The sequence below is a fragment of the Zalophus californianus genome, chromosome 6, assembly GCF_009762305.2.
Source record: "Zalophus californianus isolate mZalCal1 chromosome 6, mZalCal1.pri.v2, whole genome shotgun sequence".
NCBI lineage: Eukaryota > Metazoa > Chordata > Mammalia > Carnivora > Otariidae > Zalophus > Zalophus californianus.
The window spans coordinates 103,801,501-103,814,695 of NC_045600.1; the positions used below are offsets into that span (position 1 = coordinate 103,801,501).

Consider the following 13,195-nt stretch of genomic DNA (forward strand, 5'->3'; position numbering starts at 1 on the left):
TCAGGTTAGTTGTGGGGATTAAAGAAGAAATGAAAACCACTTGATAGCGTATTTTGCACCTAGTTGGGACCCCAAAACGTTAGGTTTCTGTTGTTACCTAATTGCAGTTCTTTCTGTGAATACCTAGGGGACCATTACATGTAATGATTGATATAATTACTCTCAAGAGGGGCATTTTCAACATTCAATCAACAAATATGATCTTGTCTTAATATCTGAAATTGCTGAACTAGGTGCCTAGTATCCACGGAGAAAAAGAAAAGCATCTGTTCCCAAGGGAGACTGAGTGGTAAACAGAAAGTAACAGCACTGTGTGACAAGCTAATGGGACAGAATGGGGGGGTTGGGGGCGGGGGCTTAGAAGTCTGCTTAGGTGAGTGATGGAGGACTTCCTTGAGGTTATGTGTTTCATGGTGAAGGAGTAGGAACTGGCCAGGTAGAAGGCAGACAGGTGAGGAAGGACACAGAGGTGTAAGGAAGCACATTTTCTATAATGAAGGAGCTATTTTTGGTACCGCTGGAACAGTAAAAATAATAAATGAATGAATGAGTGAATGAATGAATGAATAAGCCTTAGCAAAGGAGAAGGGACAGGTGACTGTGATGGCAGGTGGGTTTTTGATTGATTTTATCTTGCCAGAGATGGGGAACCACTGAAGAATTTTGGGCAGGGAGATAGTGCGAAACGGGTAAATGGGAAGAAGTGAGAGAATGAGGCTGCTGGGATGCCTGAGAGCGAAAGAGAGCCCTTGGGGTCTAACGGCCACGCCCATCTCCCTTCATTCAGTCATTTGAATAGTTACCGAGGACCTGCCAAAGACCAGGCAGAATTCCAGGAGCTGGAAGTCAGGCAGTGAACAGGACTGGAAAGGTCTCTGTTCTCATGGAAGAGAATGATAATAGATAAACAAGTAACCAAGCAAGGAAGTATCAGATTAGTGATTCTTGGAAAATTAAATCAGGTGATAAAGAGTCCCTGAGGCACTGTTCCTCCTCCCCGCCCCACCCCCCCGAATATTCACCGAGCCTTCTCTAGATCTAACTTTGGTTTCCCAAGGAGGCTTTGCTCCTAGAAAAATCTCTAGGGTAAATAATTAACTCAGCTCTCTGGGTGCTTCCAATAAGCCTTTCCTGCGTGGGGATAATCAAAGCTAAGTCTTCCCCAGGGCCTGGTCAGTTTGTAATCCTTGCTTTAGGGCGGGACCCCCGATTCCGCGGCAAGTCTCAAGTGTAAGGCTAGGGGAAGGTCACAGAAACCTTGAGACCTTTCCTGATCGTTGTTCCCGTGGCAACGTGTGACGTCCCCTCTCAGCAACCCCCCCTCCTTTATATATATATATATATATATATATATATATTTTTTTTTTTAGAAGAGAAACATTTGATAGCACGATCGAAATCGTGTATTCCTCTCCTCTGAAAGGTGCAAAGTTTGGAAAACACACCCGCCTCTTCCGGCAGGAGCGCCCCCATCCCCCGCCTGGGCCTCGCGGCGGGGGGTGGGTGGGAGCCAGCTGGTAGGGGAATCCCCGCAGCCGCGGTCCCTAGGGCCTGAGCCGGAGGCTGGCTGGTTACCACTAGGGCTCTAAGTGTATCAGAGCTCCTCAGCGCCAAAGGGATGTGCGCCAAGAACAAAAAAACAAACGTTGTTGTTGTATGTAGCCGACGAGATTAGGGACTGAGAAAGCGGATTTCCCAGTGTGCCCCATGGTCTTCCCCGAGTTTGACACATTTACTCACCGCGAAAGCTTTTTGTTTTTTGTTTTTTTCAAATGAAAACTTTCAGAGACACAGGGAAGTTCTGTCTCTAGTTTTAGGGAAATCTAGTGAAAGCCCCAGGAGGGCCTTTCTGATTTTGCCAGTTTCTCTGGACTGTTTGAAAGTCATAGTTCACCCTCTGGGGACTTTAGCAGTCAGTGATGACTAAATTAGGGCCCCTGCTCTGGAGGAGTTTTTAATTCTGGTTGGGAGGAGAAGAGGCTAATGAAAATCTTCTCTTTCTTCTTCTTCTCCTTTCTTTCTTTCCTTCTTTCTTTCTTTCTTTCTCTTTCTTTCTTTCTTTCCTTCCTCCCTTCCTTCCTCCCTTCCTTCCTCCCTTCTTTCCTTCCTTCCTTCCTTCTTTCTTTCTTTCTCTCTCTCTCTCTCTCTCTCTCTTTCTTTCAAGCAGTTTACACCTTAGGGGCTTTCACATTCCTAATGCCGTTAAAATGATACACTCAGAGCCAAAAGGAAATTTAGAGATTACCTGGGGGTTGAGGGGGAGAAGCAAATACCTGACATATACTCAGCCACTTCCTATGCTCCTGCCCAAGGTAGACATTGCTAATCGACCATTCATTACTGAACACTTATTTATTGGACATCCTACATGTTCCACACCTTATGTCAGGAATACAGCAGGAAACCATACAGACTTGTTTGCTACCCGTATGGACCTCCAAGGGGGGAGAGAGACATTAAACAAATAATTACATGCATGAAGAGTGTTTTTAAAAGGCAGAGTGTGAGGGCAAACAAGGGCATCACATATCTGGAGGTAACCTGGGGGTGGAGTGGGGTCAGGAAAGGCCTCCCTGAGGAAGTGATGTTTAAGCTGAGGTCTAGAGGATAAGGAAACTGAGTCTTTCGGAGAGTGGAAAAAGAAGCATTACATGCTGTTTATGGAAGACGACATGGGTCACACCGCATGCTCAATGGCTAAATGAGAGGGTATGGATACTAAATGGGGGGTAGTTGTCTAGAGAGAACTGGAGGTTGGTCTACCCAGGCCTTGGAAGGAAAAGCGGAGAGGGCTGGAAGGTCAGATTGAGCAAAGGTCCGATTTATTGTTTATCCACTCCCTTCCTAGGGTATTATGCCCTCACCGGCTATTAAAAAAAACTTTATAAGTTATTGGCTATCTACTAAGTAGTGGCAATTCTCATGAATTCTCACATCTTCCTTGTGAGATAAGTATTATTTTTCCAGTTTTACAGATTAAAAAGAGAGAGAGAGAAAAAGCTTGGGAGGACTAGAGACACTTGCCAAAGTTGGCCATCAAGCAGGCAACAGAACTAAGATTTGAGCAGCTGCACTTTCCACAACTCCTCACTGTCCTAAAATCTCCATACCCGGGCTTGCTCTAAAAGCAATCAAATAAAACTTGGAAAGCGACAGAAGAGCTTTAATTCCAAAATATTACCGGGGGAAAGGGTGGGCAGAGATGCCCCAGGTGACTGAACTTCAAGCAGCAGAGGAGCGTGCGGAAGAAAACGAGTCGCGGCGGAGGGTGTGTGTGGGGGGGGGGGGTGGGGGGAAGGGGGCAGTGAGAAGTGACCCGGAGGGCGTCCCTGGGCTCCTCCAGGACCGCGCGGCGGGGAGGTGCCCTGCTCTAACCACTACCCGGCCCGGCCCGGTTAATCATTTCCTGACCTTCCTTCCCCCTTTCGCCCTGCCCGCAGGATTGCCACATCAGCCTCCCCCCTCCCCCTGCTCGCCTCCTGGCCCTCCAGCTCCCTCGCCGGGTTTTACAAGAAGCCCCATCTTGGAGGCAATATTTGTAATAGCCCCGGACGTCCTCAAGGCCATTCCCCAGAGAGATCGAAGGCTAGCTCGGGGGGTAATGCCCGACCAAGCTGCTCCTTGAGGCTTGCCCTGTCCCCTTTTCCATAAAGAGGTCAAAGAGCGGGGGATCCAGTCCCGCACGGATTAACCAATTACAAACTCAGTTTCCCTCAGGCCAAAAAGAGCACGGTAACAGCAGCCAGCAGAGTGGTGCAAGGTTTAAATGAGATATTGTGTGTAAAGTGCCTGTCTAGAAGACGGTAGTGGGTGTTTAACATATGTTAGATCCCTTCCCTTTTTATCACCTGGTAATTGGGACCTCGCGCTCAGCAAACCCAGGTTCCATCTATCTCACTTGAACCTCCACTGGTGAGTGAGGTCTCAGAGTCCAACCACGTGCTCCAGGTAACGCGGATGGGGTCACAGTGACAAGATCTGATCCCAGGTTCGTGGGCGCCCCCGCGGGCCCAGCCACACAGTACCCAGGTGGCTGGCTAAAGGCCACGTGTTCAGGACCTAGAACTGGGTCAGTATCGCACCTGTCGCAGGGACCGTAACACTAAATCGGGACTACTCTGGGACCGACGCAGCCGGCTGGGCCACCGAGAGCCAGGAACTTAATCTCTCTGAGCTTGTGTTTCCGTGTGTAAAATGGGACCTATAGTGCCTGTCTGCCCGAGTGGTTTTTATTTGCTTCTTCACACTTTCCTGAGTGGCTAGATTTTCTACCACAGTGTCGTCAGACCACCACACCACGCGCAGGATCAGTCTTCTCTGAGAGCACTCGTTCCTCCGCGGTAAACGCAGCGGACCTGCCCGGCGTGCCGGGGCTTGGCAACCCACCCTTACCGGTGCGGAGGGGTGGGGAGAAGCCGTGGCCGCCCCGTGCGGCAGAGTTGGGAAGTCACTCGCGAACGCAGCCTGAATCTCAGGGCCACCCGCCCGCGCGCTCCGGGACCCCACCCGGCGGGAGTGGGCGGGGGCGGGGCCTGGTATGGGGGCGGGGCCTGGTATGGGGGCGGGGCAGGGCCGGCCTGGGAAGACGGAAGCCTTCAGCCTCGGAGTGGCGGTAGAACCCGGATCCCGGAATTCCACGTTCTTCGGAGCGGGGCTTCTGGAGACGGCGGGTGGGAAAACCCGGCGCCCGGAAGCCTTTGCTTTCTTTGACGCAAGGGCTCGGGACGCAGCCGCCGTCGGCCGAGCGCCCGGCGAGGAGCGACCCCAGACGGAGCCTTCGGAGCCCCTCCGCCCTCACGTCTCCAGGTCCCCGAGCCTCGGTCTTCCTCGCCGCCCTACTCGTGGCCATGGAGTGTCCGCACCTCAGCTCTAGCGTCTGCATCGCTCCGGACTCAGCCAAGTTCCCCAACGGCTCCCCGTCGTCCTGGTGTTGCAGCGGTGAGTGCGGCCCCGGGGCGGCCCTGCCGCGCACCCGAGGCCCCGGCCTCGCCGGGCCTGCCGTCTAGGGGCCGCGGGCGGCCGGCGCGCGGACCCGGAAAAGGGTGAGGGCGAGCCAGGCCCGGCGGCTGGGGAGGGGTCCGCGGTGAGGCGGGCTCTGGCGGGCGCGGCGGGTGGAGCGGCGGCGGCTCCTTTGTTTCCCGCGGCCCGACGGCCCGGCCGGCTGAGGAGAGGCCCGAGAGGGGCGGGAGCCCACGGGGGCCACGAGCGCGTGGGGGCAGCGGCGGGCGGGGAGCCTGGCCGGCAGCTCGCCCCCCGCCCCGCCCTGCTGGGGGGCTGTGCTCACCCGTGTTGCGGGGTCCGGGGCTGTGGGGGCTGGTGTCCGGCCCCCCACGATGCGGCCGCACGTGTGGTGGGGCCCGGGTTGCGTCCCTCCTCCAGCGCACGAGAAAAGCGCCGCTCTCCCGGCTTAGCTTTGTCTGGGCTGCGGGGCGCGCTGGGGCCCTTCGCCGCTTCCTCGGCCCCGCTTCCTTTCGTTTCCCTTCGCTTCCCGGCAGGCTCGGGCAACTCGATCCACGCCAGGTGGGAATCCTCAGCCCCGAGAGGCTCTCGGAATTCGGAACTCGGGCGGCGGAGGTCGGAGTCTTTCATCAGCCAGGGAGGGTGAAGTTTGAAAACAGGCTACAGGCTAAAAAGCTCAGGAGACTGAGCCAGCCGCTGGTTTGGAGGGGCGGCTCGAGTTGCCGTTCAGATCTTCTGGGTTGTCTGAAATTGGGTTAGGATTCCCAAGTTCATGTGCTGTAAAACAGGTATTAGGTTTATGTAATGCTTTTGCGTTACTTCAGCATCTTAACTCCTTCTGCCGGGCTCTTTGGAAGCCCCAGTGCCCTCTTATTGTCTGCTCCAGCGACTTAGGATCGCACCAGCCACACTGCTTTTGATTACTTCCTGGTAGGGCCCGGGTGCCGCCGCTAGCGTCTTTGTTTATTAGCTTTGATATGATCAATGGTAGCTTGGGGTGTAGTGTAAAATTTGAATTGTGCATTTCAAAAATCTTAAGTTCATTTGAAGAAATAAAGGAAAAAAAGCAATGGAACAATTTAGGTGTGTGACATTTTTCATTGTGATTTGGAGCTGGGAAGATAGTTTGGAGAATGCCTGAACACTTTTGACAGGTTATTTCTTAAATGGTGAATATGTCCTTGGAGAAAAACATAGGCAACGCCACAAAGAAAAAAAGTACTCTAGGGTAAGGAATAGAAATAACTGCAGTTTCTTGGAGCTCTCAGAGGTTTGATGCTTTGCATGACTTTGTAAAGTCAAATGATCTTTTTCTGCATGAAGCCTTTAAAGATTAACTGGTTAATTGGTTTTACAGTGCAGTATTGCAGATTTCTTAGGAGAGTACAGGAACTTGTACAAATTAGCTCTCACCTAAGAACTTATCTTCCACAGTGAATGTTGAGTATGGAAAAACATAAGGTGTATCAAATTGCTTTACAAATTGATTGGGGGTGCATTAGCTGTAATTGTAGCTATTGCTGTGGTGCTAAAACTGTAACTTCTAATTTTTTTCCCCAAGAGATTTGAAAATAAAAAAGACCAAAGTAAACACTAAGAAACGTGTATATCATGAGGAATGATGCTAAGGGACCCTAAGTGGACAGCAGACTTCTGGCTTTTTCTAGGTGAACTCACATCAGATTTAAAGATGGCCTCACTGGGCACAAGCATCTACAAAAGGAAAAGAGTTTATGCAAGTGGCAGATATCCTGTTGTGAGTCAGTCTTGCCTTTGTCAGTCAGGGAGTCCACTTGACTGTGGAAAAGAGTGCAGAAAATTGAGGTTTCCTCTCTTGAGGAACTTAAGGTAAAATGGAGCATAACTAAGAGACTTGTGCTGATAGCAAGAACAAACCAGTATGTCTAGCTGTAAGGATGGTGTCATTTCTCTCCCAGGAGAAGGATGGCGTCTTGATGCATCTTATGACAAAGCTTGTCTCTGACATTGCTTTACTAGGGTGGCTAGTCACGTGCTTGGATTTGTAGAACCAATAAAGCTAGTTTTACAACTTTATGTGTTTTTTTTTCTTCCGTCCATATTTTGTGAATTGAACCCATTTCATCTGGGCCTCCCGTTTTAACCTCTTGGCATCCTTTCACTGATAGAATGTCTTATTGTATTGAGCTTGATCTTGTTCTTGCCTGCCTGTTTCAGTGATTAAATGATTAGTAAATTTGTGAATCCTTAACTAATCCATCATCTTGGAGTAATATGTATTGTTATTTATTCCCTAACACTCTTGAATTTCTTTTCTTTCCTTTTTTTTTTGAGTAGTGGACCAAAAGGGTAGCCAGTGTGTTAAATAATGCTGTGAGCGGGTATTGAGTCTGATTACGTTCTTATTAAGGAGAAAAAAAAAATCCCTGTTTTGGCACTGGGACAATAAAGTAATGCCCTTGCCTTGTTTTCTTTAGGAGCCTGCAATTACACCACAGTGAAACAGCCTTAAGACAGCCAAGCAAATTGCAAAAGGCCAACATCCTAGGCTCTCCTAGCTAGCAATACATCCTTGGACAAGTAGTTCTTTTGCTTTTGAGCATCAGTTTCATTATATCATCTGTAAAAAAGGGTAATACTTCACGTTTATTTCACAGGTTGCTGCTAGAATGAACAAAGTAATTTTTTGTGAAAATGTTGGGAAACTCCTGTACACTATGGAAGTAATAGGTGGTATTACAGGCCAGAACATCTTTATAAATAGGACCCCACATACTTAAATATCTAAAGCCCCTTAAATAGGGCCTAGGACAGACTGGCTTTATGCCGAATTATGCTTTGCAAGGAGATACATTACTCAACAAGATTAGGGGGTGTAAGAAGTAATTATACTTCAGCATTGACTTGAGCTTCTTATCTGTGGAAGGCGCTGTGTATTAGGTTATGTAATTGTGTATTGCAGTGGTTCTCAAACTTTTTGTTCTCAGGATCCCTTTATACTTAAAAATTATTGAGAACTCAGCCTGTGTATGGCTTGTATCTATTGATATTTGCTGTACTAGAATTAAAAATTTTAAATATATTTTATTAAATCATTTACAAATAACAGTAATCCGTTACCCGTTAATAGAGATAATGGTTTATAGAAAACAACTGTACTTTTCAAAACAAAAATTTAAGGAGGAGAGTGGCATTATTTTACATTTCTGCAACTCTTTTGTCTAGCTTAACAGAAGACAGCTGCATTTTCATATCTGCTTCTGCATTCAGTCTCTTGAGATATCACACATCATGTAGCCTCTGGAAAACTCCACTGCGTGCTTGTGAGAGAATGAGGGTAAACAATAAAAGTAACATCTTAATATTATTCATGAAAATGGTTTGACTACACATACCCCTGACAGGGTTTTGGAAACCACACTTTGAGAATCTACTAGTATACATCTATAGTAACAGTGAAGGACAACTGCTCTAATCAAAACAGCTTTAAAAAATTAGAGAAATCCTGAAGGCTAGCAACATGTATGTCTTTGTGGAGACTTACAGAGTTTTTGAAATACATTTGCTGGGAACAGGTCCAGTTCTGTTGGGGTCCAGTCATCCCGCCCTCTCAAAAAAGTTACAGTCTAATCTAGCTGGTGAGAGACAGGAAGCTAACAGGTTAGAAGATAAATCCATGTTGTGGTTTAAGGTAAATGTTGAAAATAGCAATTTCCTAATAAGGTAAAAACATTTATGTCTAATCTTTGCTAAAGGCATTCTCATTTTAAGTGAAAAATTTTTAAATAAAAACTAGGACATTCTCTCAAGATCTTTGTTATGTGCACACACCAGATGTTATTTTCAGAAGCTGGAGACTTGGGCATTTCTTATTTTTGTGGGTAAAAGGACTGAACCCGTGGTAAAATAGAGGAGAAAAAACAAATTGTTTAAAATGATGCCCTAAACACCACTGTTTTAATAACTAAAGAAAGCCAAAGGATAAGCATTTGGACGTCAGGGGTTTGGGTGAAATAGAATAGCCAGTTAAATTGGAGATATTTTAATAGTATAGGCATGAGAACTTTCCCTGATTAATTCTTCAAAGAGCTGAGAATGCCTCTTTAATTTTCCAGTAAACAGTTGCCCTCACATTATTCTACCCAGGTGAAGTAAATATAAATGAAGTAAATGTTCTGCAGTTTGGGGTGGATATTAGAACCCCACCTTTTTTTTTTGACGATCCATTTAGTAAGCTGGGGTGCTGATTATTGATCCTTGCCAGTGGAAATAAATTTGTAATTCGTAGTAAAGCTTGTGATAAAGGTGGAAATTACCTTGATCTAGTGATGGGTTATTTTGTGTCATATTTCTCTCACAACCCTCCATCTAAAGAAGACTCTTGTATGTCCAGTAGATTACATTTTCTAGATAGGATCAGTCATTTGTTCATCCTTAGGTCAATGCATTTACTGCTTCTTGGTAGCACCGTTTCAGGTGTTTATTAGGTGCTTAGCATGTAACAAGACACTCAGTAAATACTTGATAATGAATGAATGAACTTTCTTTCATTTAGATCATGGCTGGAATGGTCTTAAACTTCATGTTGAAAATAAACACAAAGTGAACTTCCCCCTAGAATGCTTTCACCAGTCCTTACTCCCAGTATTTTCCTCTGTAAGGTAAATTTTGGATTATGAGCAAGTGGCCTTCTGCAATGTTACCGCAATGGAATTGAATTCTTTTGACATTCTGTGTTTATAGATGGGCAGGTGGACATTTTAGTGTATACGTGGTTGGGGCAGTTAAAATCAGTGGACAGGTGATACTTTTTCACATTAATTCTGAAGGTTAACATTTGAATTTTATATACTTCTCTGAAGAACTTAAACTTTGTTGGTAATATTTGTTTTTTTGTTTGTTTTGTTTTGTTTTTAAGTCTGGCAAAGATTTATTAGGAAGCTTATTAGGTACGGTGAATAAAAAGCCATGAACAAAAGAACTGAGATCTCCAATTTCTGGCATTGCGCTTACGACACTAGTTAGAAGCTAATAAACATTAAGGCTGTCCCAGCGGGAATCATATCTAAGTCCCAATGTTATCCAACCAGGATAACTCACAAACACAGAAATGATGCCCATGCTCTCCCAGACTGCTTATTTAGGTGTTGGTAATATTTGTAAGCTTAGGTCAAATGTAATTGTTTTTCTAGTTTTTCTGGCAGTGCTACCTGCCCCCGCCCCGGCCCCCAGAACCTTAAACCAGCCTCAGTAAAGTCTCTAAATAATTGGTAGTAGATGTGAAAGATCTAGAGTCTAGAATGTGCTCCATGTGTTTGTTTGAAGAGGCTGTAGTCTAGGCATTGCTGTTGTGAAGTTTTGACACATTGATCAGATGTTATTTTTTAAATGGTATTCTTAGTAGTATACAAAGAATATCCTTCATGTCCAAAGCAGAAGAAAGGATGGGGTTGGGAGAATGTGAACTCTTTGTTTCGGTTTCCTGTTATTAATTTATTCTCAAAATAATTCCTTCTCATCATTACTTGCTTTTACAGGATTAGCTTTTATAACATCCTATTTTTTCCTCATTTTAATTTATGCAATTTCCTTCTTTACTGGAATTTAATAGATTCATTTCTGGATTGTTGAAACTAGATTTAGAAATACGTTTTATAGTATTTGTAGCTCAGTAAGCAGAATAGTGAGTAATTTAGTTTGTAGCTCAGCGAGTAATTTAAATTCCTGTTTTAAAATTTAATTGAGTCCCTCTTCCATCAGGGAGTAATTTATATGTACATTTCCCCCTAACTTTGTTTTTCTTTCTTTTGGAGCTTTTTTCTCTTTCTTGAGCTATTTTGTATATTTTTCCTTCTTTGAAAAAAAAATATTGTTTCCCTTTGATTAGTGCAGTTTCCCACCAACCTACCGATGGGTTTTGTGTTCAACCTAGGCCTCGGAAGAGAGTTGGGTAGGTAGTTTATCAGTGCTCGAAGTGGAAAATGTATACAGTTTAATGTATTTTAGTGTTTCATGTTTATTCACAGCTCCTTTAGACGTGAGAGAACTGCATTCTGGGTGTTTTAATAGAGCTTTCCTGGACAGATGGCTTAGAAGGAAGTACTTAGATTCTCAGCAGGGGCTAGTACTTTTTGGGGGGTGTATTTGTCATGAAGCTTACTTGATTGACAGTTTAGAATGTTGAGACTAGCATTAATATCAGTAACAGCTTGTTCATCTTACCTAGAATTTTTTTGTGCCAAGACCTTTCAGGATGCTCTGCGATTCATAAGTCTGATTTGAGAATGTAGGTAAGGGTAGGTATCTTTTAGATTGAAAGGAGATTTACCTAAAACTTGGTCATTGCCATTGTATCCTGGAATCTTTTGGGGTTTTGAATGATCTTTGGCTTAGAAACTTGTATGTAGAGATCATTTTTTAACTGCTGTGAGTCTGCAGATGTTAGTATCTATAGTAATTCCAGATGTTTTCTCATCTATTAGTTTTACTGAGTAGGAGGGGAATGGAGAACAACATAAAGTAACTTCAAAGAAGCTTGCTAGCGTTTAATCCTGACTAATTTAATTAACTGCCCATCCTTGTAGTTTTTCCTGTTTTATGGATTGTGAAACTGAGACAAAGATTAAGAGTTGCTTAAGATGCTTGGGGGTATTAGAGATAGCCCAAAGCTTAGATTCAAATACCATTCAAACCATACTTTTAGCTTGCCTTTTAAAAAGCAGGGTCTTTATTTTGTCATCCAGTAACTTAGTGCTTAATAATTTAAAGGATTTAAAGTGTTTGGAAACATGCTTGAAATAATTCCTTTGAAGATTTTTGACATGAAATACGTTTTAAATTCCACATTTTGAAAATAATTTATTTAAAAATTCTGTGTTTAATTAGTCATTCCTCTCCCTATTTATTGATTAAAGTGCAGGCAAGTTGGAACAAGATTGGTAATACAGTTGGAAGAAAACTGCTGTTTTTGAATTTAACTTCATTATAGTTCAGATCTAATTTTTTTGTTGGCTGAAATTCATATTACTTGAGTTCAGATATAATAAACCAGCTTTCTCAATGCAGTTAGCTTTTGGTTATTTTTTAAATGTGCTTCTGTTCTTGAAGTTTCCCCTTCTCATTTTTTAATTTTGTTTCTAGGAGAGGAGAGTCTTCTTGGAGGTGTTGTGGGATGGAGGAGGGAGGGAAATCTTAAGATACGGAATTTTGCTTTTGCTTCTGGTAGCTCAAAGGTTATTTGAATCTTTGCTTTTAGCCCAGTGTACTTTGTTGATTCCATTTAGTTATATTCTAAGATTTTCCAGTTGTATTTCTTATAAAAGTTAATTATAGTCTTTAGACTACAAAGCTTAAAACAGATTTCCCTCTCTTAAGTACTGACAAGTATGTATGTGTGCTGGTTACAGATGTATAAAATGCAGATGAGCTTAGAAAGGCAATTTCAGATTTTGAAAACTATTGTTGAAATTAAACTTGGACATTAAAAAATGAAGTTTATAGTTGTCTTAATGTTTGTGAGCTAAGTGCTTCATGATTACTGAATGCTAGGTGAGAATTGAGAATTTATTTATTTTAAACGATTTATTTATTTATTTTGAGAGAGCGCACATGCACTCAAGCAAGCTTGGAGCGGGAGGGACAGAGGGAGAGAGAGTCTTAAACAGACTTTGTGTTGCGCTGAGTGGGGACCCCCTCTCAGGGCTCCATCTCATGACCCTGAGATCAGGACCTGAGTGGAAACCAAGAGTGGGTGCTCAACTGACTGAGCCACCCAGGCGCTCTGAGAGTTTATTTTTATGATGAACAGCTCGTGTGTTTGAAAAGATATAACCAACTGGATTTTATCTGAAGACTTTGTATTCTGCTTTAGGATTAAATAGCTCTTTCAGTGGGCTATTTTCCATTTTGAGTAGACATTCAGTCCTGATATTTTTTGTTGTTGTTGTAGTTAGGTTTAAGACAGCCCTGTAGAAATCTGCTTGCCCGTTTATCCTTGACCCACCCTGAAAACTCTTAATTTTTTAGACTGTTCTTGTACTATCTCATCACCAGGAAGAGCAGGCTGGTGATTAACTGTCATATTCCTGCAGGTTTAATTTTTTTCCTTTAAATTTTTTATTGTTATGTTAATCACCATACAGTACATCATTAGTTTTTGATGTAGTGTTCCATGATTCATTGTTTGTGCATAAACCCAGTGCTCCATGCAGAGCGTGCCCTCTTTAATACCCGTCACCAGGCTTACCCATTCCCCCAC

At 44.1% G+C, this 13,195-nt stretch overlaps 2 protein-coding genes across 9 annotated transcripts in view; one reads left to right on the forward strand and one right to left on the reverse strand.

Moving 5' to 3' along the window:
- Nucleotides 1-2,188: 2,188 nt before the first annotated feature.
- LOC113908712 (translation initiation factor IF-2-like) lies at nt 2,189-4,849 on the reverse strand. The gene is made up of 2 exons (XM_027569043.2): nt 4,840-4,849; nt 2,189-4,793 (listed from the first exon to the last, which is right to left on the reverse strand). Exons 1-2 carry the CDS (start codon nt 4,847-4,849, stop codon nt 4,114-4,116), a joined length of 690 nt encoding a protein of 229 aa, XP_027424844.1. The 3' UTR covers nt 2,189-4,113.
- USP3 (ubiquitin specific peptidase 3) overlaps nt 4,612-13,195 on the forward strand; it is a 105,107-nt gene continuing 96,523 nt past the window's right edge. Inside the window, exon 1 of one of the 8 annotated variants that reach the window (XM_027569215.1) lies at nt 4,612-4,938. Coding sequence is in view for 4 of the 8 variants with exons in the window: in XM_027569213.1 (XP_027425014.1) it covers nt 4,848-4,938 (91 nt within the window). In the remaining 4 variants the exon portion in view is untranslated. Of the gene's footprint in view, nt 4,939-4,976; nt 5,043-5,244; nt 5,521-13,195 lie in introns of those variants that run through there. The other 7 variants (XM_027569213.1, XM_027569211.1, XM_027569214.1 and 4 more) reach the window with 7 other exon arrangements.